We start from the raw sequence: 27,177 nt of genomic DNA, 5'->3' as shown, positions 1-27,177 counted from the left end.
GGTGGTCCAGTGGTAAAGAATCTGCCTTACAATGCAGAGTATGCGGGTTCAATCAGTGGTCAGGGAACTAAGGTCCCACATGCCGTGGGGCATCTAAGCCTGCACACCACAACTACTGAGCTTGCACACCTCAACTAGAGAGCCCACATGCCACAAACTGCAGAGCCCATGTGCTCTGGAACCCGTACACCACAGCTACAGAGCCAACATGCCCTGGAGCCACTGTGCCACAACTAGAGAAGAGAAAACCCGCATGCCACAACTAGAGAGAAGCCTGCGCACTGCAACGAAAGATCCTGCATGCCTCAATGAAGATCTTGCACGCTGCAACTAAGACCTGATGCAGCCAAAAATAAATTTAAAAAAAACAAACTACAAACAGTAAATGCTGGAGATGGTGTGGAGAAAAGGGAACCATCCTACACTGTTGGTGGCCATGTAAATTGGTACAACCTCTATGGAGAGCAGTATGGATGTTCCTTATAAAACTAAAACTAGAACTACCATAGGGCCCAGCAATTCCACGCCTGGGCATATATCCAGAGAAAACCATAATTCAAAAAGATACATACACCCCAATGTTCATTGCAGCACTATTTACAATAGCCAGGACATGGCAACAACCTGAATGTCCATCGACAGAGGAATGGATAAAGAAGATGTGGTACATATATATAATGGAATATTACTCAGCCATAAAAAAGAATGAAATAATGCCATTTGCAGCAACGTGGATGGACCTAGAGATTGTCATACTAAATGAAGTAAGTCAGACAGAGGAAGACAAATGTATCACTTATATGTGAAATCTAAAAATAGGGTACAAATGAACTTATCTACAAGAGAAAAATAGAGTTACAGTCATAGAAAACAAACTTATGGTTACCAGGGGATAGGGAGAGGGGGAGAGATAAATGGGAGGTTTGGATTGACATATACACACGACCATATATAAAACAGATAACTAATAAGGACCTACTATATAGCACAGGGAACTCTACTCAATACTCTAATGGCCTATGTGGGAAAATAATCTAAAAAAGAGTGGATATATGTATATGTATAACTGATGCACTTTGCTGTACACCTCAAACTAACACAACATTCTAAATCAGTTATACTCCAATAAAAATTTTTTAAAAAAAGAACAACTTCATGGTAGTAGTTGTTTCTGCAAAGGGAGATAAAGAAAGTAAACCTGAATAGGCAGACAAAGGAGGTTTTAATTTTATCTGAAGTGTTTTATATCTTATGAAAGATACCTGACACAAAATAATAAAATAAATTTTTAAATTCTTGGTTTTGGGTACATGATTTATATCATTCTATTTTATTTTTCTGTATTTTTGAAAATTTTCATTATAAAATGGTAATGTACATAAACTAGCAAAAACTTGTAGAAATAAAAGAAAAGTTGATTTCAAAATACCAGTATTGCAAACTAAGAATTCTACAGATTTAGTAGAAAAAATAAGAACATAGAAGAATTAAATGATACTCATCAATAAATAATCATATACACAATATATTTGTGTACTAATCAGTAAATAATCATATACACATATTTGTGTATACATACACAGAGAGAGATATTTAGACACACATATATAATACACAGAAAGAGAACATTACATTTCTCAGAGAGTATACATTCTCTGAATATTTATAGAGCATATACAAAATCAGTCATGTATTTGGCCACAAAAATAACTCCTACAAATTTAAGTAAAAAACAGCAAAATAGACAAAGGATATGAATAGACAATCCTGAGAAAAGAAAGTCTAGATAGCCAGCATGTTTATGAAAAGATATTAAATTTACTAGTAATTAAAGAAACACAAATTAAAGTAATGAGATACCACTTTTCACCCATGAGATCTTCCAACATTTAAGAGTAAGTAGATCTTAAAAATAGTGCTAAGGGATTTCCCTGGTGGGGCAGTGGATAAGAATCCACCTGCCAGTGCAGGGGACATGGGTTTGAGCCCTGGTCCGGGAAGATCCCACATGCCACGGAGCAACTAAGCCCGTGAGCCACAACTACTGAAGCCCATGCACCTAGAGCCCGTGCCCTGCAACAAGAGAAACCACCACAATGAGAAATGCATGCACCACAACGAAGAGTAGCCCCCACTCGCTGTAACTAGAGAAAGCCCACGCACAGCAATGAAGACCCAACGCAGCCAAAAATAATAATAAATAAATAACAAAAAAATAAAAAAAAAACAGTGCTGAGTGAAAGACTAAGCAAATCTGTGACAAATACCACATACATAAATTAGAAATACATCCATATAACAATCATGTTGACGGTACATACAACAAAAGGATACATATTAGACATTAGAATGGTTTCCTGGAGTGGTGGGGGGTGAGATTGGGAAATGGATATAATGGAAAAATAAATAAAATAATACCTACTGCTTAGGGATGTAGAGGAAAGGGAACCCTCCAACACTGCTGATGGAAATATGAAGAAAACAATCTGACACCATATGTTAACATATCCTAGAAACAGTGGAATTCTCATCAATAGGGGATGACTAAAGTCATCCACACTGTGAAATATTATATCGACATTAAAGGAAACTTAAAACCACACTTGATGCTTTAAAGAATTTCCTAAGGTATTATTGAATGAAAGAGGGTGTAGAAAAGTGAGTATACAGTGATGCCATTCTAGGAAACAGTGATCTCTCCCCACCCCCAACCTAACCCTTTAAATGTATGTTTGAGTACCTACATACATGTGTGAGTAAACGTGTGTGTGTACAAGCACAGAGAAAAAATAAGAGGGAACATACACGGAATAGGGTGAGGAACTAAATAATGGAAGGGGGAAGGAAAGGAGAGGGAAAGGCAGAGGCAACCAAAAGAAGAAAAAATAAAGATTGCACTAAAAAAATTCAAGTGTATGATCATATTTATTCATGAATGTAAAAGTGTATATATGAGGGAGTATTTGTAGGCAGAAATTAAATAAGGTTTGTATTGGGCTTCCCTGGTGGCGCAGTGGTTGAGAGTCCGCCTGCCGATGCAGGAGACACGGGTTCGTGCCCCGGTCCAGGAAGATCCCACATGCCGCGGAGCGGCTGGGCCCGTGAGCCATTGCCGCTGAGCCTGCGCGTCCGGAGCCTGTGTTCCACAACGGGAGAGGCCACAACAGTGAGAGGCCCGCGTACCGCAAAAAAAATAAATAAATAAAAATAAGATTTGTATTATTTGTCTAACATATGAGTGTCTCAGATAGTTGGAATCTCAGGCCACATTTGAGGTATGTTGGTCATGTAGGTCTCAGTTGTTGCCTGCTTTGATAACTCTGTGCATATGCAATACTGGCACTAAGTTTATTATCTCTGTGATTTGCACTATTTGTGGAATCTTTGTGGTTACAGTTCTTTCTTGAGTGATTCTAATACCTGCATAATTTTTAAGAAAAATAGTGAAAGCAAGATTGTTGCATTAACAAATAAAATTTGTCAATTTGTAGGCCCTAATTTAATGTTTACTTAGAAATATGTGACTAAAAACTTGGTGGAAACTGTGTCTTAGGAATTGGAGAGACTGACTTAAGAAAAATATCTTGTTATCAGGATGCATTTTAGTAAATGAGGTATGCTGAGAAAAAGTTGTAGAGGAAAAGAAACTTGCCCATAACTGAGCACAGACTAGGCTTTTGCATCTTACCAAGCTTAAGTTGTAAATATTCATATAAAATGTACACCCTGGGGCTTCCCTGGTGGCGCAGTGGTTGAGAGTCTGCCTGCCGATGCAGGGGACACGGGTTCGTGCCCCGGTCTGGGAAGATCCCACATGCCGCGGAGCAGCTGGGCCTGTGAGCCATGGCTGCTGAGCCTGTGTGTCCGGAGCCTGTGCTCTGCAACGGGAGAGGCCACAACAGTGAGAGGCCTGCATACCGAAAAAAAAAAAAAATGTACACCCTGTTTATGAAAGGACTAAGCACTAACAAATAGCATTTGGAGGTTCCTTAAAAAAATAAAAATAGAACTACCATATAACCCAGCAATCCCACTATTGGGCATATACCCTGAGAAAACTATAATTCAATAAGAGACATGTACCACAATGTTCATTGCAAAACTATTTACAATAGCCAGGACATGGAATCACCCTAAATGCCCATCGACAGATGAATTATCACAAAGAAGATGTGGCACATATACACAATGGAATATTACTCAGTCATAAAAAGGAACGAAATTGAGTTATTTGTAGTGATGTGGATGGACCTAGAGTCTGTCATACAGAGTGAAATAAGTCAGAAAGAGAAAAACAGATACCATATGCTAACGCATATATATGGAATCTAAAAAAAAAAATGGTACTGATGAACCTAGTTGCAGGGCAGGAATAAAGATGTAGACATAGAGAGTGGACTTGAGGACACAGGATGAGAGGGGGAAGCTGGGACGAAGTGAGAGTAGCATCAACATATATACACTACCAAATGTAAAACAGCTAGTGGGAAGCAGCTGCATAGCACAGGGAGATCATCTCGGTGCTTTGCGATGACCTAGAGGGGTGGGATAGGGAGGATGGGAGGGAGGCTCAAGAGGGAGGGGATGTGGGGACATGTGTATGCATATAGCTGATTCACTTTGGTGTACAACAGAAACTAACACAGTATTGTGAAGCAATTATTCTCCAGTAAAGATCTATTTTAAAAAAAACAAGCAAATATTAGGAATCAGTACCTGTACAGTGTAATTTACTATATTGTATTTGTATTTCAGATGCCTTTGGTGCTTCATGAAGAATATTTCTAGATATATCACAGACATTAAGCCTTTGCCACCCAACATAAAAGATAGACTGATCAAAATAATGAGCGTGCAGGGGCAGATAACAGATTCGAATATAAGTGAGGTAAGAGCATATACAAAGAGCATGTATAGCCTGTAAAGCAGGCTATTATATTTTACTGTTTAGCTATGGTTTCACATTTTTGGAACAGTGGTTTATAGTAGGATTAGTAATAATTTTAAAATATAATAAAGTGTTGGGGTTCTTTTTTTCTCCAGATAACAGAATGTCCATGTGTAATAGTTTCTAAAAAATCTTCTCCCACTATTCTTTCAGGTGTTTCTCTCGTCTTCATGGTACCAGCATCCATGAACTCCATATTTTCAAGAAGTTTAAACTCTTTGATTGAGTTCACCTTAATAAAGCTGGAAAAAAATTAAAATGCAGGGTGAATAAACAAATGGCAAAAAAAAAAGACCCACAGTAAGAAATATATATGTTACATTGTGACGCTAGCGCACAAGCCACACCTCTGTGTAACAGTACTCTGTACAGTACACTTGGATATTTTCTATTTTATTCTAGTATGTCTTATTCCATTTAAAAAATGATCGTAGCCTATTGACTTTGTCCATTCATGGTTAGCAGTCAGTTAAAAATCACTCTTCTAAACTCTTCTTATTCTTCTTGGGTACCTCACTCCAGCTAATTTATCCTTACTCCCCTTCACTAACTAAGCTAAAATTAACTATTCTGTAAGGGAATAAGTGTAGTAAAGGCCTCCAACTTGAATTAAAATTCTAGCCTTGCTACTCTTTCTGACATTGAACCACAGTTGTCTTAACTGTAAAATGGGTTTGCAGCTATCATCACTCACTGCCTACAGAGACTGGAACTACTTATTGCTGACTTTACTACATATTCTGCCCAAAGCCTGTGATCAAAAGGAAGCAAGCTCTGATGGTAGCACTCCCCATATGTCTACAATGGTGACTTCACATTGGAGTTGTGCTTCAGTGTGCCATAGTGTTTCCTCTACATTAACTTGATGTGCCTTTAATGCTTTATTTTCTTCCTGTTAGCTTGCATTTGAACGTAGCCATTTTAGTGTTGTAGTCTGCTTTGCTCTTTGGAGGTAGAATCCAGCTCTTACTGTTGATGGTTCTGTGGATGTATATAATGTATGTGTGGCTCACAGATGAAACATTGACACTACAGAAAACGTGGTTTTCTTCACTTCCCCACATCCCTTTAACCTGTATTTCAGTGACTTAAATTTTTGTTTTATGACAATCCTGAACATTCATTTAAACCTAATTTTACCTGAATAAAAAAGGGCTAAGGGGGTAAATGAGATAGAAAAATCAAAAGCGTTATTTTCCTTGGTGTTTCCGTCTAATCCCCATCCTTATGAAAGTCCTGCTTATGAAATTATTTAAAAGACCAGATCTAACATTTTTTTAAAAGTTGCACACATCTGGGGATGGCTCTTTTTGAAAAATTTCCTAAATCTTTTTATAGTCTCTGGGTGGAGAAGGCCTTTTTAAACATGACACCAAGTTAGAAAACAAGAAGAAAAAGATTGATAGATTTAAATATATAAAAATGTAAACTTCTTTATGGCAAGAAGAAAAAAATAAAGTAACAAACTAGGAAAAATATTTGCAGTATGTATGAAATTCTATTTGTTTTTATTTTGCCAATGTAAATCATGCCTGCAAACCACTAAGAAAAATCAAAACAAACAAATAATAAAACAGAAGAATCAGGAAATACTCCAAGGAAAAAATATAAATCAGCAATAATACGTAAAAGGATATTTAACCTTATTAGTAATCAAAGTCACAGTTTGTCTTTCAGTTTAGCAGAGACTTAAAAAATAGTAATACCTGGTGCTGGCAATAGTGTGGGGAGCAATCACTTTTATCCCCTGCTGTGAGAGTGTAAATTGATTTAAAAAAACCTTTTAGGAGGACAGTTTGGCATTCTATCAAAAGTCCTAAAAATTTGCTTACCATTGACTCAAAAATTTCACTTCTGTTATTTTTTTCCAGCTTTATTGAGATATAAGTGACATATAACCTTGTGTAAGTTTAAGGTGTACAACACACGTGATGACTTGATACACTTATATATTATGAAATGGTTACCACGGTAGGTTAGTTAACATCTCCATCACCTCACATAATTACCATTTACTGGTGTTAATCTCAAGAAAATAATAATTTAAAAAGCACACAAGAATGCTCACCATAACATTTTCGTAATAATAAAATAGCCAACAGTTATATATAGCATATATTATAAGCAAGGCACCTTTATTTCTCACAAATATCATCCTCATCTTAATGAGGATAGTGAGGCACAAAAAGAAAGCAGAGCTTGATCACAATCACAGGGTTGGAACTCAGGCAGCCTGCCTCCAGGGTACATGCTCTTATACACTGTACTATATTGCCTCTTAAAATCAGTCTGAATGTTCAACTTAAGTGTTTGCCAGTGTAGGATGCATTTAATAAGTTACGGTGCATGCATAAAATGAAATAGTATGCAACCACAATTAATTATTTTTATTAAAAGTGCCCATTTATAAATATATGTGATCTGATCCCATTTTTCTTCAAATATTTTTTTAAAAACTCAAAAAGCATCAAAATTAATATTATGTTTGTCACTGGGTGTTGATATTATGGGTAATTTTAGCTATAACTAGTTAAACACATGGCCTTTGGAATTAGGAAGACCTGGCTTCCAATCCTAGCTCTCTTTGCTCCTTTTTTAGCTGTGTACTTTGTGTTGCTACTTAAGCTCTGGGTGACTCAATTTTCTCATTTATAAAATAACAATGACCAATCTCTTAGGGTGGTGTGTGTGTGTGTATGTGTGTGTGTGTGTGTATGTGTATGTAAGAGAGAGAGAGAGAGAGAGAGAGAGAGAGAATATTAAATGACATATTTTATGTAACACTTAGTACCCTTCCCGATAAGTGCTCAATAAATAGAAACAGTTATTTGTATCATTTCTGTAATTTTTCTGTGCTGTCTGAGTGTTTTATAATAACAGTACATTACTTTCATGTTCAGAAAAGTATAAGCCATTTCTATTTTCATAAAAATAAAGCAAAAGAGAAGGAAAATACCCCCAGAAAAAGAGCTCAGAATGCTTTGAAATTGATCTGCTATTTGTTGCCCTCAAGTAAACATTCAGTGATACTGGGTTTGTTTGTACTAGCTCCCAAAAATAAAAATGAAGGAGGTAAATATTCTAGATAAGCATTTGGTATATAAGTGCCTAAAGACTCGTACTTGCTGAGCAAAGAGACACAGAGTTAGAATCTCTAATAATAGGAACCACTGGAAGAGGATAAGCTCCCCCCACCACCTTGGTTCTGCTTGCAGGTCTAGTGGGTCCTTACTCTGTACCAGCTGTCTCAACAGTGCTCTGTGTCCCAGTAAGACTTTGGGGACACTAGAAGCTGCACCTCCAGTTGGAAGTAGGTTGGTTTTTTCCTGCTCTATGTATCTGTCTTCACACAGATATGTTTCTGTATTCTTTGCTGTATTTTCTACCTGCTGTTTTTTTATGACCATCAAAACACTGAATATGGAATAAACATTTATATTTATAGGAAATATTAATTTCTCAGAAACATGTATTTATTATAGATTTTACATCCTGAAGTCCAAACTCTAGATCTACGAAGCTGTGATATTTCAGATACTGCTCTCCTGCACCTATGTAACTGCAGAAAATTGAAGAAATTAATTTTAAATTCCTCAAAAGAAAACAGAATTTCCATAACTTCAAAAGGTATGTTTATTAACACGATGAATTGGTTGAGTACTATTCACCATCTGGCATAAGTTTGGAGCAGAGAAGGGGAAAATACGTTAAAAGAGAGTATAAGTATGTCAAAGAAATAGGAACTATATTTATCAATAAAATATGCAAACTAAACTAAAGAATCCAAATTAGAATTCTTGCTTATAATCAGTGCTGAAAGTTGGGAAATACACTAAGTCACTACCTTGAAGTTTAAACATGTTTAAAATAAACATGGATAGATACCTCTATATTTTAAATATTTTACCTAGTATAGTGAAACAAGAAATGACCAGTTCATACTTTGTTAAGGCTTTCTTGTAATAGTACAACAGAAAGTTAAATCATCATCAGATTAAATTTACTAGGCACTCTCCTATCAGCCTGTTCACTGCATAGTTTGGTAGCCAGAGCATAAGCTGCCCCATTTTGAACAGCACAAAACTAATCATATATTTTCCACTTCTGCTGCCATAAAACTGTGTTAGGCAATGACTGATTGACTAGGAAAGAACTAATCCTGCTTGCTTAATTCCAGATACCAACTTCAAAGACATTGGCCTGGAAGATGGCAACAATTTATACAATAAGCCAGTCAAATAGCAAAATCACCAAGCTCCCAGTTCCCTGAAAGATATAAAGGTCTAACACACACTCCTAAGTTGTTTTTACAGGAAGCATACCCCCACGAGATGAAAACTGCTGACCATCAGCACGTAGACCCCAGACTGGTTGAAACCAGAAGATTGGTGTTGCTTGAAATTTCACCTTGATGCCAACCAATCTGAAAATTGTGTACAAACTGCTCATGTACCCTGCAGCTCCCTCCCTCACACTGCCTATAAAACCTTTGTCTCCCATCCGGCAACTTGGAGATGGTCTTAGGACAGTAGTCACCAGCTTCCCAGGTTGCCGGCCTCCTGAATACAGCAAACTTTTCCTTTTCCACCAATACTTGTCTCTGGAGTATTGGCCTTTCGAGCAGCAAGCAGCTGAACTTGGTACCGGCCTTGTCCAGTTACAGTTTTTTTTGTTGTTTTTTTTTTGTTTTTTTGCAGTATGCGGGCCTCTCCAGTTACAGTTTTTTATAGCCAGACAAACTGCATTTTTCAGTGTGACTGTTACATGAATTAATGGATTTTTACCATTTTTTTTCAATAGAGGATTTTTATCTTTTTCTTCAGTATAAGAAAGAAAGAGTTATTTGGCTACCTAGGTTTCCGAAAAATCTTGTGGGTAGTTGGCTCTATTTTACAATCAGCTTGGTTAGCAAGTTAGGATATTCATAATACTGCAAAGAAGCATAAGTTTTAAAATGTTTACACAAATATTGATTCACTAAAAAGAACTTTCATGCTGGACACTAATGAATAAAATAAGAGTTCTTTCTTAAGATATGGAAAACAATAAAAATGACCTACACACGAATTTACCATCTTCCCTTTTGTGTATTTTGCCCATGAAAGTGTCTTTTAACAGTGCTATAATGTTTGTCCATGACTAAAGGGCCCAGGATTCCTGAAGTACGTTTCTATTTATGTGGCACATTATCACGTACCTGTCACCAAAGTGCTTTTACATCAGTTGAATTGGACTTAAGGGCTTCTGTTTTCTTGACCGTTGATAAAATGTAAGATTGGTCCAGGCTAACAAAGAAGGTGCATGTTGGTAGCAAAGGGCAGAATCAAAGAGGGAAGAGAGAACACAGAGATACAGGTATGATTCCTAAGGATAAGCATGAAAACTATTACTTAAGACATTTGGGCCATTTAACTTTTGATTTCTTTTCAGAGTCCACGAGAAAATTAACTTTATTTAAAACTTTTAACAAAAAGGAGAATCATCTACTATTTAATTACCTATTTTGGTTCTGAATGACTTTTGGCTATTTCCTAAAAGCAAGTCTAATCATAAACAAAAAAGTCTTGTCATTAATTGCAGATATTCTGAAGAATATACTACAGATTATGTAGAGAATTCTTGAAACATTCCAAAAGAGTTTTAAATAATGAAAACATCACTGGAAATAAAATATATCCCCACATGCACTACTTTGAAAAAGGCTAACATGCAATTGGATGTATCAGTACTGGTGATTGATGAAATGAAAATCAGTTATATTTCTCATATATAAACATATATAGCTCATTGATACAGAATTATGTTTTCCCTCAGGAATAAAAGCTGTGGCTTCATCTTGTTCTTACCTGCACGAAGCTTGTTTGAAAAGATGCTGCAATCTCACTGATGAAGGAGTCCTTGCTCTTGCACTCAATTGCCGGCTGCTAAAGATCATTGATTTAGGTGGCTGCTTAGGTATTACTGATGTGTCCTTGCAGGCATTAGGAGAAAACTGCCCATTTTTGCAGTGTGTTGATTTTTCAGCTACTCAGGTAAATGAAATACAGACTTGAAAAGTAGAGACTGTATGTATTTGCCCAGAGTATTTCCATAACTCATCAGAACATAATTAATTCTTTTTGTTGTTGCTAAAAAAATTTTTTATTTATTTGTTTATTTATGTATTTATTTATTTTTGGTTATGTTGGGTCTTCGTTGCTGCGAGCGGGCTTTCTCTAGTTGCGGAGAGTGGGGGCTACTCTTCGTTGCAGTGCACGGGCTTCTCATTGCAGTGGCTTCTCTTGTTGTGGAGCATGGGCTCTAAGGTGTGCGGGCTTCACTAGTTGTGGTGTGTGGGCTTCAGTAGTTGTGGCTCGTGGGCTCTAGAGCGCAGGCTCAGTAGTTGTGGCGCACGGGCTTAGTTGCCCCACAACATGTGGGATCTTCCCGGACCAGGGCTCGAACCCGTGTCCCCTGCATTGGCAGGCGGATTCTTAACCACCGCACCACCAGGGAAGTCCACTAAAATTGTTGGCTTCATGCTTTGGTAGTTAAATAATTACAGTATAATTTGGCACCCCCTCCCAATTATTTTCAGTAAGGGTGGAAGGTATGTGTGGCTAAGACACCTTTGCCAAATGGGAGGAAATAAAACTATATCTAAATAATTAATCATTTTTATAAACGTTTGCTTCCATCATCTCCATTTACATGCTATGTTCCTCTTTTCCTTTGCTCAGGTATCTGACAGTGGTGTGGTTGCACTTGTTAGTGGACCTTGTGCCAAGAAATTAGAGGTAATTTTAAAATATCTGTAAAGATGATGGTTATCTGAATTCACATTATCCTCAGAAATTCTTTTTTAAACCTAGAAGACAACCAGTGCCTTATTCTCAATTAGATATTAAAATGGACTTTTTTTTTTTTTTGGCCTCCACCTCTTTATTCCCAGAGTGAAGAAAAACTGGTTAAAGTTAGGAGATAAAGTATACTTTATAATAAATCCCATTTTACTTCCAATAAAAGTTCTTATTCTCCAGAAATTTTAGCTTCTAATACATTTAAAGATAGTCTTATTATGGATGAAAATACTGAAAATTTATCAATGTAAAATGACATTCTTTAGAATTTTCATGTCTGGCTGATATTTTTACCAGGACTACTTATTCTCTTGCCAGTGTTTTTTTCTTGACATCATATTTTTTCTCTTGCCATCATCTTTTTCTGAATCCATGAAGGGATACAGACTATACCACTGTGGCATAAAAATTATTTTGATCTGAAGATGTCTGAGAAACAACAAGGGTTAAAAAAAAAAAAAGAGACTTTGTCTTAAACCCCACCTTCCCCCATCTGCCTAAAAGCAGACCATTCCAAAAGAATTCAGCTGCCTCAAACCCCCTTTAAGGTAGGCTTCCCATACATGGGGAAGTCAGATGACAAATTGCATTAAATAAACATTGTCACAAGATTATCGTTAAGTCCCATCTATTCTCCTAAAGGTCATTTTGTCTTCCCTAAAAAGTCACTTGTTTTTCTGAGTGTCCTTTCTCCCCCTCCCCTTCCCCTATTAAGATGGTATATAAACTCTAAATTCTAGCCATTTCTTTGAGCCACTTTCTTTGTGATCTTGTGAATAAACTTCATCTTTTCTCTTGCTAATCTTACTGTCAGTTTAATTCGAAGGCTTCCAAAGACAAACATAAGAGGATAGAGAAAAGGTTTTTCCTCTCCAGAAGCCACATTGTGCAGCTGTTTAAAAAGATCTTAAATTAGTGTTCAGCCTTTGTATCCAATGACTGATGTGATACCTGTAACCTATTTCTAAATATGAAGAAGACTTTTGTCCCAAGATTTTGTTTTTTTCCTTTTTCAGTTTACAATGTTTTATTTTGTTTTTACTCATAATTAATATAGCTGTGCTTTTCAACAATAAATCACAGCAAATCCTTTTTGTAAGTAAGCTGGCTATAAATGAACTATAAAAGTTAGTAATCACTATTATAATAGAATGGTGGTGCCATGTTTTTGCCAAAATATTTCTGCTTGATTTAATGCTCAAATAGTTTTTTTGGTGATATTTATATATTTGCATTCTGCTTGTATTTATGTATGTATGTGTATGTGTGTGTATAAAATAGCATATATATTTTTACAAATCTTTTAATTAAGAAATTCCTTTCTTTAAAATATGAAGTTCCAAATTCCAAATTGCATTCTAACTGTAGGGACAATAACTGCCATAATTTTTACTGTTTAAATACTAACATTTGTTGAGCACTTACTACATTCTAGCCTCCATGCTACTGCCTTACATTCATTAGGTTATTCAATTTTTACATTATCCTATAATCACCATCATTTTTTTTTTAACATCTTTATTGGAGTATAGTTGCTTTACAGTGGTGTGTTAGTCACCATCATTTTTAACAAAGTTCTCAAACAGTTAACCTAGTTTATCACTTCCTAATAAAACCACCAGGAAATTAGTTGTTATGCAGTGGTAGGAAATATACCTACATATTTACTTCAGCTTTATAAAATTAGGAGCACCAACCTAAGCAGACTTAGGAAAAAATCCAGTAACCAATGTGTTGGTCATTGTAGTGTCATTGAATTTTTCACTTTTTCAGTTTTCCAAAGCTTATTTCTGTTAAGTGCCAAAACATTTTAATGGAAATCTTTCTGAAATTTGTTAGAACTTAATTCCTTCCTGAAAGGAATATATTTTAACCTTTGGCTCATAGCATCTTTCTGACCACAATTTCTGACTGAAACTGAAATACAGATGTCTTCATCTTTTTAACTGATTCTTCTCTTTTGGGTAACATGTATGCCTGCTATTTATTAGATACCCTGTTTTAATCTGTTGCTTTTAATTTGTTCAATTCTGGAAAATTAAATTACCAATGTTGCTAAATAGTTTATAATTTGAAAATAAATTTGATTAAAAGTCTAAGGACCCCTCCTAAAGATTGACATTTAGTACAAACGTATGCTACAGCGTTTGTTGAATGTCAGGATTGCCTCTGAAATCTCTGTTGATCTGAGTTCTCAGCGAGCATGGACCATTTTGTTCATCACTTTGTTGTCATTTTATCCCCAGGTTTGACTGCAGTTCCAGACATATGGTAGCACCTAATAAATGTTATCATATTCTTAACTTCATATTACAGTCATTTTATAGTTTTCTGTAGTCTTCATGATTAAAAGTTTAATTTGCTGTATAAAATTATTCATTTATTAAACAAATATTTATTGAGTATCTGCTGTGTTCTAGGCACTGGCATATCAGAGAACAAAATCTGTCCATGTTATGTATCACTTTCCTTTAATCATTTTTCTAATGTTGGTAATTCAGATTATTTACAGCTTTTAGCTACTGGAAATATTCATATGTTGGGACATATCACTTTTTTCTTCCATTGCTATAATGAACTCTCCATAATGAAACAAGTGGATCAATAGGTATGAATCCTTTTTTTAATGGTCCCAAATTCAGATTGCTGAATTGTTTCCCATAAAGGTTATGTTGTGAATTCACAGTTTTTGCTAGGACCCCAATTTGCCAGAGTTGAATATTTTCTTTTTTTTAATGCCTTAATATATTTTAAATGAAACCTGACTTGAACACTGTTCCTTCCATCTCTTGTTCTCAGTTGTATTTCATTGTCTGTAGCCTTTGCCAATTCATACCATAGGATGCCTTTGCCAATGTATAATATACAATGCTTTCTGCCTCAATTTTTATGAGTTTTCAATATATTCAAGTTTCCTTTATTTCTAAGATATGATTAATTATAATATGTACACCAATATAGTATTTCTTTTCTCCTGAAAAGCTGATATTACCATAAGTATACATATCAATAACCACATGAATCTTATTTCCAGAATTGTTAAGTTTTTTTAATGTGGGCAAATATACATAAAAATTGCTGTTTTAGGGGCTTCCCTGGTGGCGCAGTGGTTGGGAGTCCGCCTGCCGATGCAGGGGACACGGGTTCGTGCCCCGGTCCGGGAGGATCCTACATGCCGCGGAGCGGCTGGGCCCGTGAGCCACGGCCGCTGGGCCTGCGCGTCCGGAGCCTGTGCTCCGCAGCGGGAGAGGCCACGGCAGTGAGAGGCCCACATGCCGCAAAAAAAAAAAAAAAAAAAAAAAAAAAAAATTGCTGTTTTAACCATTTTTAGTGTACAGTTCAGTAGAATTAAGTACATTCACATCATTGTGCAGCCATCACCATTAACTATCTCCAGAACTTTTTCATCATCCCAAATTGAAACTCTACCCTTTAAACAATAACTCCCCATTATCTTCTCCCCCAGCCTCTGGCAATCTCTGTTCTATCTTCTGTCTTTATGAATTTGCCCATTATAATCACATTTTTTTTTTAACCCATTCATCCATTGATACGTTTCCACCTTTTGGCCATTGTGAATACTGCTGCTATGAACATAGGTGTACAGATATCTGTGTGGGTCCCTGCTTTCAATTCTTTTGGGTATATCCCTAGAAGTGAAATAGCTAGATCATATGCTAATTCTATGTATAATTGTTTGAGAAACTGCCATACTGTTTCCATAGCAACTGTATCCTTTTACATTCTCAACAGCAATGCAAAAGGGTTCTGAATTAGAACATTAAACAAAAGATAGATAATGTTTCAAATATATGAAAAAGTATAGAAAGTAATATAACAGACCTGTGGACCAACCCCTTGAATTTTAACATTTTCTGCATTTGTTCCAGTTCTTTTTTAAAAAATTATTATATGTTACATCTAAAGCTCCCTCCCCTTATTTATTTCCCCTTTCTTCCTTCAGAGGTAACCACTCTTCTGTGCATCTTTCCTTCCATATTTGGATGCTTCATCTCTCTCTCTATGCATATGTGTGTGTATGTGTATATATATCCATAAATAAGATATTGTATTGTTTATATGTTTTTAAATAGTTTCATAGTGTGTGTGTTGTTTTACAATTTGCTTTTTTATTCAAAATTATGTTTTAAAATTTTTTCAAGCTTTATTGAGGTTTAATTTACATACAATAAAACTCACCTATTTTAAGGGTACAGTGTGATGAATTTTGGTAATTGTTATACAGCCTTGTAACCACGACCACAGTTAAGTATAGAATATTTCCATCACCCTAAGAGGTTATCTCCCATCCCTTTGCAGTCAGTGCCCTGCTGTGGCCCTCTCCCAAGCAACCACTGATTTTGTCAGTATAGTTTTGCCTTTTCTATACTTTTATATGAATGGAATCATGCAGTAAATTGTCTTTTGGTTTTTTACTTTTTTCTTTTACTTCTTTCACTTGGCATAATGTTTTTGAGATTCACCCATGTTGTTGCACGTGTTAATATTTCATTCCTTTTTTTTTCTGAGTAGTATTCCATAGTCTGGAATATGACACAGTTTGTTCATACATTCACCATTTGATGGACATCCAGGTTGTTCCAATTTTGGACTATTATAAATACTGCTATGGACATTTGCATACAAGTCTTTGTGTAGACATATGGTTTCATTTTGAGGGGGTAAATACCTAGAATGAAATTGCTGGGTCATATAGTTGAGTACATGTTTAGCTTTATAAGATGCTACCATAGTGTTTTCTAAAGTGTCTGAACTAACATTATGTTTAAGATTTATGTCTATTAATACAAATAGATATTTTTCATTGTAACTGTTTTATCTTATTACAATATATTAATGAACCACCATTTATTTACCCAGTCTCCATTTCTTTACTATTACAGATAATATTGCAATTGGCATATTTATAAGTTGTTTCCTTACGCACATGTACAAGAGTTTCTCTCTATATAGTGGACATCTGCAGTTGGAATTGCTGGGTTCTGGGGCATACTTACTGTCAGTTTTAATAGGTACTGCCAAATTGCCTTATAAAGTGGTTGGGCATTTAACTCTTAAAGGTACTATACCTTCCAAATTACTACAGAATTTCACTGGTCCTTTCTATAGAGTTTTTATTGCAAGTTGATACTTGGGTTTTTTGTTATCAGAGTACAGTATTTCCCAAGCTTTTTCACACTGTTATTATTGTCCTATTTTTTCTTTTGATTATACTTTCTTCATTTTTAAATAGGAGATTCATATGGGATATTGTGTGAATCTGACTGATGAGGCTGTAGAAGCTGTCCTTACTTGCTGTCCTCAGATATGTATATTACTCTTCCATGGATGCCCCCTGGTAACAGGTTAGTATGAGGCTGCTTGGGTTCAAATCTTGGTTTCACCTTTTAATAACTGTGTGACCTTGAGTAAATTACTTAACCCATTCCATTATTCAGTTTCCTCACATTAAGTGGGTATAATGACAGTATCTGCCTCATAAACTTGGTCATGATGATTATCTGACAACACTTCATATGGTGCCTAGCACATAGTGAGGGCTCAGTAAATGTTAAGTCATGATGATGATGGTGATGGTGGTGATGGCAAATGCTCAGTAAATGTTAACTGCCTTGAGGAGGAGGATGGTGGCAGTGGTAGTGGTCATGATATTAAACATTATGCTTTATGAAGTCAAGTTTATAATATTACATCTTTCAAATATGCTAAATGACCTGCTTTTTTTTCCCTAATTTATTTTATTTACTTATTTATTTATTTTTGTCTGTGTTGGGTCTTCGTCGATGTGCACGGGCTTTCTTTAGTTGTGGCGAGCGGGGGCTACTCTTGATTGTGGTGTGTGGGCTTCTCATTGTGGTGACTTCTCTTGTTGTGGAGCACGGGCTCTAGGCGCGCGGGCTTCATTAGTTGTGGCATGCAGGCTCAGTAGTTGTGGCTCGTGGGCTCTAGAGCACAGGCTCAGTAGTTGTGGTGCATGGGCATAGTTGCTCCGCAGCATGTGGGATCTTCCTGGACCAGGGCTCAAACCTGTGTCCCCTGCATTGGCAGGCGGATTCTTAACCACTGCGCCACCAGGGAAGCCCCATAAATGACCTGTTAACTGTAATCTCATCAAGCTGTAGCCATTGAGATTCAGAATCATTTGGCTAATGTGGTACTTCACTAAAGTAGTCACAGCCCTTTTGGCTTGTATAAGAGCCATAATACCCCTTTCACATCACCCCTACAGTGGGTCCCATACCACAATATAACCAGGATCTTATGTGTGAGTCAGTACTTATGCCCAGCCCTTCCAGCTCTTTTTCCTAATTACAGTCTAATAGTTACTATCCTAGAAGTCCTTTTTGTTTGTTTGTTTTTGTTTTTGTTTTGCGGTATGGGCCTCTCACTGTTGTGGCCTCTCCTGTTGCGGAGCACAGGCTCCGGATGCGCAGGCTCAGCGGCTATGGCTCACAGGCCCAGCCACTCCGCGGCATGTGGGATCTTCCCGGACCGGGGCACGAACCCGTGTCCCCTGCATTGGCAGGCGGACTGTCAACCACTGCACCACTAGGGAAGCCCTAGAAGTACTTTTGACATCTTCTGGTTTTTCTTGTGTTTGGACTGCCAATCTAAACTAAGCCTGTAATGGGTTGTATTTAGTTATCAGTGACATCTATAATGAAGACTAAATCTTATTTTAGGCAGACATCTCTCAACACTAAAGCCAAAAGTGACGTTAGAAACTGTTACCAGTGGGTACCTCTAGGGAAGGTTGTGGAGAAACAAGACTAGGAAAAAGCTTTCACCATATACCCGTTTGTCCTTTTGAATTTTGTATCATGTGAATGATTTTACCTATTAAAAATCAGTAATCATAATTTTAAGAAAATAATTTAGAACCAGAAAAATTCATGTGACTGAGTACGGGGAATTGGTACATGTGAACACTATTCTGGGGGTTATGAGAAGGCAGGCAGAGGCTCTCTGGTCATCAAACAAGGCAGAAAATTATATTCTAACAAGTAGGCTATTATTGTAAGGTGGAGGAGACCACAGTATGTGAAATGTAATAACAGCAATTTTGGATAATAGGTCTTTTCAGAATACCAACTAAAAGTATGTAAATCTACTCACTGAGCTATATGTACATTGAATCAGTACATTGAACAAGAGAGTGGTACTCACAAAGTGACTCCATTTTCCTCACACTATATTAATTACAGGTTTAATCTAAAGGGCCTAATATTTCCCAAAGCCAAATGAAAATCTCCGACATGTGCCACTGACTTTTCTTATCATTCTCAGATAGTTAAAAGTCTTGTCATTTCATATCACTGAAACCCTCTCATTTCAGCAATTAAAACGTCTTAGACCCACATAATACTCCAAACAAGTTCAAATTAAAGCTTTTTGCTCCTCCAGTCAGCTCAAGTTTGCTGTAGGTGGAAACGCTGCTGTGGGTAAGGGGACGTTGTTACTCTGTTTTACCACCTCGCGCTTCTCTTCTTCCTTTCCCAGCTTGCCCACCATGGTTTCTGACCCCACCAATGTCAGTACGGGTGGGGACTGCAGTGAGCAGAAGGGAAGGGACGGGAAAGGAAAGTCTAACTTGACTACTATGGCTGTGATCTAGCGGCAGCACTGAGCGCCTGTGGGGAGCTCATCCTGATCCGTGCTTTCTCAGAAGTGGGGCACTTCTGATCTTCTTCAGGGTCCACTTTCCACCACTCCCCTCATCACTGCATATATCTCCTACATCTACAGTTCTCTTGATTCAAGCAAATGTGTCTCTTCTGGCTAGTAGCTAGCATTTTCTTCCTCTGCACCCAGGCAGCTGGCGGTACACCTTCAGTCTCTTTCTGTTGAGGTTTCCTAGACCATCCAAGTTGCTTTCATGAGCAAACTACAAGGCAACCCATGCCAGCCCACATCTGTCCACATGAAACACAATACTTTAGACAGTAAGAGTGCAGGTTATTTCCCAACTTCAGTCCTCTCTTTAGCCACATGGACTCTTACCATAGCCTTTTGCTTTTTAGTTTTCTCAGGTCTGATATTAGTGTAATGTGTCTCCCAAGCTCCAAGGGACAAATCAGATTCTCCAGCTGATCTCCTTAGAGCCCCCTCTCACTAGGCTTGAAGGCAAGAGCAAGCACCTGCAACCCTCTTTCGACAACTCAAATCATAACTGTCTTCAAAAAAATCCTTTCTTCAATTTCCAGTTTTCCGTCGCTTCCCACTTTAACACTTTTATATCTTTGAATGGATGAGGCACCACGGATTCCAAAATGAGTTTTCAGCCAAGCATTTGCAAATCATGTACAAGTCTGGTATCTCTGGAATGAGAGAGTAGCTGGTACCTCTAGTCCTGGAACCTTAGCTGAAATAGTTAATGTTTTAATGTTCTGTTATATTTGTCTCAGGATAACTTGGCTACATAACATGTTATAAACTCAGCCTTTGCTAATTTTATCTTGATTATCTTTCTGGTTACAATTTGGAAATAGTGAATTGGCATTTTCCCTCTACTTTTAATAGAAGTGAAGATAAACTATACACACAGTCAACCAGAAAAACGTATCCTTAGGCAAACTGCTTAAAACAATCATCAAAGACCCTATAGGTAATGAAATCTTTAGAAGGTACAACCAAAAACTTAAAATTTGAGTACAACAAGGCCAATAATAAAATGCTTAAAGGTGCCTGTATCAATATAGAAATGACTAACAAATATGAATTTTGAAGTCTGGAAAATATGTTGCAGTCATTAGTCTGATTTTTAAAGCAGAAGGCTTTTGAGATAAATTATATAATTACTGAGATCACTGGAAACCAAAGATGTATTATCAGTTGGTGAATTCAAGAGAAATGCCTACCTGGTATGATTATAGAAACTAGGAAAACTTAATCCCACTAAATCTTTCCACATCCACATAATGGCTCAGAATACTGAATTTACCAACTATCTTGCTGCTGAGCAACAGCTACATAACCCCCTCCTCAGCTCAGTCTTCTGGGAATTCCCTTACCTTACTCCCTTTCTGAGTAAGGGGAAGTTCTGTTGTGAGGGACTCCCCTTCCATGCAAACCTATCAAAGTGCTGCCCAATTAAAGCTCGTTGTGTGCTACTGCCACCTTGTGGTCGTATCTTTTTCCTTGATCTGCCCCCACAATCCCTTGATCTCACTAACTACAGTTATATGGTATGGTGTTCTAGAAGACATCAAGGGATAAAGCATAAAACAAAATATGTTTATATGTCCAAATGTTTGGGAAATGCAACATACCACTATAATGAATATTAATTTCTCAAAGGCTCTGAGAAAATACTATTGCTAAGAAACTTAACTTTTTTTATCTAAATGCCAGGGAGTTAGACGTTTTCCTCTACCCTTTTAGGTTCTTCCAGCTGGTCTAAGAATTAAATTGATAGGAGGCAGATTAAGAGGCGAAAATCAAACAAAAGTTTAATAACATGTATACATGGAAGAGACCCAGGAGAACTGAGTAACTCACCAAAATGGCAGAAACCCTCGCCTTAAATAACATTTTCATCAGCTAAAGAGGATGTTGGGGGTAGAGGTTTGGGACTTCAAAAGGGAGGAAGGCAATTCACATGAAAGATGAAAAAGCAAATGTTTGGTAAACAAATATTTGTTGGGCCATGCAGCGCAGTTTGCGCCATAAAGGTACTCTCATCTCTAGGCCCTGCTGAGTTTCCACCACCACGCCTAGCCCATATTTTTGCAGACAACCTCTGGCGATAACTTGATCTATACTTCTTTTAGGCAGTAAGGGGGAAGGTCAAAATTTCTTCTTGAGTCTTTTGGTCCTTGATTGTTATCAGCTTGAAATAATCCTCATGCCAAAGAGACATTTTGGGGTGGCACGTTTTGCTCCCCCACCCAAGCATTTCCCACATATTTTTTAACACAGAATAATTCATGGATTATTATTTTGATCCCTCCTTTCACAGAAGAGGAAAGTGAGAAACTGAAATGGTATTTGTCCATTGTGACATAGTTTTTAATAACAGTGCTAAGATTAAACAAAAATCTCAAGATAAAGTGAAATGAGCACCAATCCCTAGTCTCCTACCATCTCTTCAAAACACTGAATAACTTAACTTCTGTGGACCTCAACTTTTCCTTACATATAAATGTCAGTCATAAAATTGGGTGATCTGATAATAATATAAGAGTTCACATACAATGGCTTTTACCGATAAAGGTTCTTAAAGAGAAAAAAAGCTGAAGTTTTTCAACTACCCAGATCATCTCTACTCTTCCCGCTTTCCTGTCAGCACCTACCATTGTGTATTTTTGCTACCATCATTGAATGAAAATAAAGTGGGCTAATATATTCACCATATATATATATATATATATATATATATATATATATATGGTTTTTTTTGTTTTTGTTTTTGTTTTTGCGGTACGCGGGCCTCTCACTGTTGTGGCCTCTCTCGTTGCGGAGCACAGGCTCAGGACGCGCAGGCTCAGCGGCCATGGCTCACGGGCCCAGCCGCTCCGCGGCATGTGGGATCTTCCCGGACCGGGGCACGAATCCGTGTCCCCTGCATCGGCAGGCGGACCCCCAACCACTGCGCCACCAGGGAAGCCCTCACCTTATATTTTTTTGTTAATTTCTCTTTTTTCCAGAGAAGACAAATGCTTTTTTTTTGCCTGATAAATAAATGTTCTTTCTTCTTTCATGACACCTTATATGTTTCCTCTTACGTATTTATGTGATTGCTCACATCTGACTAGATAAGACAATAATGATACATATTCTATAAAAAGAATGTATGTATATCATATGTTTGTGCAATTCTAGTGTTATGTTATCCTCAAAGCAACCTGACCCCCAAATTGGCAGTGTCAACGGTAGTTACTCATCAGATTCACTGAATTAATAGGTTTATCTTCTCCACTGTAAGTTTTTATAAAATTTCTTAACATTACAATCAGACTGTAAGAAAAACTCCACATTATAAATTAAGTCTTGAAACTGTTAGAAGCACTCTGATTTTATTTCTGCAGAAGAGACCAAAAACCTAAGCTGCTATTTAAAATACTGTAGATCACAGACATTATGGAAACAGAAAATAATTTTTAAATGTATTAAATTATTTTAATTTAGATTATGTCTGCAATGATTTTCAGTAATTTCAACTCACACAGTTTTATTAATCTCCTACAATGGACATGCATTTCAGTTTCTATCATTATCTAGACGTGTTTCACAGTAATCACAGGCATCTAAGTTTAGGTTTTAGAAGGGCAATAAAGCAATTAGCACTAGAGTCCTTATGTTTACATTGAAAGGCAGGAAAACCCAACAGGAAATCTGCCACTTTGATTTAATCGACTCAGATTTTAGTGATATCAGAGTATTTGTTTGATTCAAGGATCAGCTTGATTACTTTACAAGCAAGTTCTTTACTTAGATTCCTGGATAATAAATATGTCAAGATTTACCACAAAGAGACAAGTGGTTTGCTTCAGAGTTTCCCTGTAATTAAAGCTGATTCCTTGCTTCAAGGACAACTACTTTTTAAATTTCATATATTTTATTTTCTAAATCCTATATTATTCTCCTTCCTTATCATTATTTATTCATACATTACTAATCCAGAATTACGAAACTTCTTTATGCCATACACTGTAGTGACGCATTAGAACCTTGATCATTGTTTGTAAAAATGTGTCCAGCCTCACTTTTTTCACTGTGTATTCTATAAAAATGTCTAAATTACATTTTCCTTGATCATTTGAAAAACTTAGTTTGTTAACTTATATTTCCCATAGTTTCTTCTTTTTCTTGGGGCTCCAAAACCTCCCGTAATGAACCTCTTTCAAAAAGTGGTCTCCAACTACATTAGTCAGAGATTTTTAGAAAGATGGTAAAAGGTTCCTTAGAAGTCATCTACACAACTCCCTTGTTTTAAAAATAAGGGAACAGAGATACAATGAATTTAGGTGGCTTGCCCCAAATCTTAGAAATAGTTGATAGTAGAACTGGAAGTAAAAACCTAAATCACCTAATCCACAGTTTCTGCTTCTTTCCCCAGTAGAGCAATTTCCTAAGCCTTTGGTGTCAAGTGGTTTCACTATTAGTAGAAAAGGGAAGGAAGTAGGAGAGTGACATCAAGCATCAGTAGTGTGATTGGTATAAACGACCTTTAGAGTCTTTTTCAGTCCTGAGAGTCTGTGTTTTGGTGAGTGGCAGAATAAGCCACCCCAAAATATGCCTCTTTAGCATAAGGATTATTTTAAGCTAATTTTTCGCAGACACTGGAGGAGCTCTGAAAGCAGTAGAAGTTACCCTTTTGTAAGGAAAATATACATTTATAAAGGAAATCTCCATTTGTAAAGTGTCTCCCTCTCTGTACTAAGAAGGGAAGGGTGACTCTAAATCAGAATCATATTCAGTGGAGAAGGCACTGACTTAAATCTGTATAGTGAATCTTACTGTTACCAAACCAAAATCAGGTCTCCTTGCTCCATGTGCAGCAAAGCCAATCTACTGACACCGGGTTGTGGTGCAGGGTGCAAGCAAGGAGAAAGGACAGCTGATGCTCAAAAGACTGGAACTCCCTGATGGCTTTCAGTCAAGGGTTTTGAAGGCAACGTTAGGGATGAGGGTCACAGGGTGTGCGATCAGCTCGTGGACATTGTTCTGATTGGTTGGTGGTGAAATAACAGGGTGATGTTCTAGGAATCTTAATCATCAATCTCCTGGTTCCAGTCAGTCTGGGGTCTGTGTGCTGGTGGTCAGCATGTAGTCAACATCCTTCACCTGGTTGAGGGGGCGGGTCCTAGTTTCTGCAGAACAACTCAAAGATATGTCAGATTGTTATCTCTATCCCTTCAGGAGGAACTAGGTGTGACTCCATTGTTCAAGCTATTATTACTTTTCTTGCTTGCCTGCTTTCTTTGTTTCTACATTTTCTACTTCTCTAATCATTAACTGTTTGAGTCTGCTCTTTGGAACTTGGGGAAGGCCCAGGAGACGAAAGCTTTTTCTGCAAACAGGAAGTGGGAGACATGGAGGGGCTTGTACCCAGGAGGGCCCAGCAGGGTCCTGCCCGGTTTCATTACCCTTGTTTACTATGCTTTTCCTGGTAACTTCCCATAACCGGTCTCCCCACAACACCAAAATCTTTCTTTTGTCTTTAGCTGAAGGTGGTATTTAAGGAGGTGGCTTGGGCCCTCTCAGGGAGTTCACTCATTTTTCCTGGGTATCTCCCATGTATACATGAAGTATACTTGTTGATAAACTTCTGTTTGTTTTTTGTCTTGTATCTGTCTTTGGTCACAGGGGATCTCAGCCAAGAACTCAGAAGGGTAAAGAGAAAATTATTTTTCCTCCTCCACAATTTCTACAGAGTATTCTGGCAAGAGATATGAAATACTTAGAGACTCCACAGTTTCTCCCTATAGCGTAATAAACTTACAGGCATCGAATATTCCTACTATTGACTCACTGCTCTAAATACTGTATACTTTTATGGGGAAAAGAAAAGCTGCCTGAGGAGACTTTGTGTAATGTAATACTGCCCTCTAGCATCCAGTTTTTAAAATTACATAAAAATATACTGTATGCTCACAACTAGAAGGAAAAGTGTTTTTCTATTTATGTACAATAATAAATTCCTACAGAATAGTGACAAATATAGTCAGAAAACAAATATTTACATATAATATTTGATAATATATTCATAACTAGTAAAAATGCCAAAATAGTCTTAGAAACACCAGCTAAAGTGAAATTGGGAAGTACACGTTTCCAATTTTGTTCTTTTTCAAAACTGTGTTGGCTCTTCTGGGTCCCTTGAATTCCTATGTAAATGTTAGAATCGTTTTGTCAATTTCTTTTTAAAAAGTTTGCTGGAATTTTGCTAGGGATTGCATTGAATCTGTAGTCAGTTTGGGGAGTACTGCCATCTTAATACTAAGTCTTCTGATCTATGAACATGGACATCTTTCCATTTATTAGATCTTCTTTGATTTCTTTCAACAATGTTTTGCAGTTTTCAGAGTATAAGTTTTTCATTTCTTTTGTTAAACGTATTCCTAAGTATTTTATTCTTTTTTTTTTTTTTTTTTTCGGTACACGGGCCTCCCACTGTTGTGGCCTCTCCCGTTGCGGAGCACAGGCTCCGGACACGCAGGCTCAGCGGCCGTGGCTCACAGGCCCAGCCACTCCGCTGCATGTGGGATCTTCCCGGGCCAGGGCACGAACCTGTGTCGCCTGCATCGGCAGGTGGACTCTCAACCACTGCACCACCAGGGAAGCCCTATTTTATTCTTTTTGATGGTAATGTAGATGAAATTATTTTCTTAATTTCATTTTGTAACGGAACCCAGGTTTGGCTGCTTGCCACTAATATGCCAATAATTCAAGAGGCAAGTGTCAGTAGAAAAGAAAGGTGCTTTGGGACTTCCCTGGTGGCGCAGTGGTTAAGAATCTGCCTGCCGGGCTTCCCTGGTGGCGCAGTGGTTGAGAGTCCGCCTGCCAATGCAGGGGACACGGGTTCGTGCCCCGGTCCAGGAAGATCCCACATGCCGTGGAGCAACTAAGCCCGTGCGCCACAACTACTGAGCCTGTGCTCTAGGGTCCGCGAGCCACAACTGCTGAAGCCCATGCACCTAGAGCCTGTGCTCTGCAACAAAGAGAAGCCACCTCTATGAAAAGCCCGCACACCACAAGGAAGAGTAGCCCCCTCTCACCGCAACTAGAGAAAGCCCACACACAGCAACAAAGGCCCAACACAGCCAAAAATAAATAAATAATAGATAAAATAAAAAGATATCACCATTAAGAAAAGAAAAAAAAAGGTGCTTTAATTAGAAAAGGCAGGGTGATTCCCTGGTGGTCCTGTGGTTAGGACTCTGTGCTTTCACTGCCAAGGATCCGGGTTCAATCTCTGCTCGGCGAACTAAGATCCTGCAAGCCACACGATGTGACCAAAAATAAGAAGAAGAAAGAAAAAGAAAAGATGGCAATCTGGGGAGATGGTAAACTCATGTCCAGAGACCAACTCCAAAGATTCTGCTCAGCCATGAGAGTTTTTAAATGGAAAAATGGGGGAAAGAATCTCATTGAATCATTGAGGCATGAGGTTGGGTTTTGCATCATTCTCCATTGAGTGCAGACTGGCTGACTCTTTCTTCAGAGAGAAGAAAACCTTGCCTGCATGGTCTGCCTGTAGGATTGCTAAGGGAGCTGTTGGGGGTAGAAAGCAAGTCACTTTTTTAACTGCTTAATTCTTCATTCTTACTTCTTTTTATCTAGGAAAAGAATCAACAGGTTAGACAAGGCATGATGTGCGTTCAGGAGAGCATAAGTCAGGAGTTAGTTTCAATTGCTTAGTGATCT

The 27,177-nt window shown here is 37.5% G+C and overlaps 1 protein-coding gene across 3 annotated transcripts in view; it reads left to right on the top strand.

Annotated features, from left to right (window-relative positions):
- AMN1 (antagonist of mitotic exit network 1 homolog) overlaps positions 1-27,177 on the top strand; it is a 65,717-nt gene that overhangs the window by 33,758 nt on the left and 4,782 nt on the right. For all 3 annotated transcript variants that reach the window (XM_082851112.1, XM_082851114.1, XM_082851113.1), the window contains exons 2-6: positions 4,756-4,888; positions 8,431-8,575; positions 10,763-10,980; positions 11,668-11,724; positions 17,042-17,153. In XM_082851112.1, coding sequence (XP_082707238.1) covers positions 4,756-4,888; positions 8,431-8,575; positions 10,763-10,980; positions 11,668-11,724; positions 17,042-17,153 — 665 coding nt within the window. The remainder of the gene's footprint in view (positions 1-4,755; positions 4,889-8,430; positions 8,576-10,762; positions 10,981-11,667; positions 11,725-17,041; positions 17,154-27,177) is intronic.

This window comes from Leucopleurus acutus (genome assembly GCF_964270905.1).
Source record: "Leucopleurus acutus genome assembly, chromosome: 11".
NCBI classification, from domain to species: Eukaryota; Metazoa; Chordata; class Mammalia; order Artiodactyla; family Delphinidae; genus Leucopleurus; species Leucopleurus acutus.
This window is presented reverse-complemented; position numbering and strand designations above follow the sequence as displayed.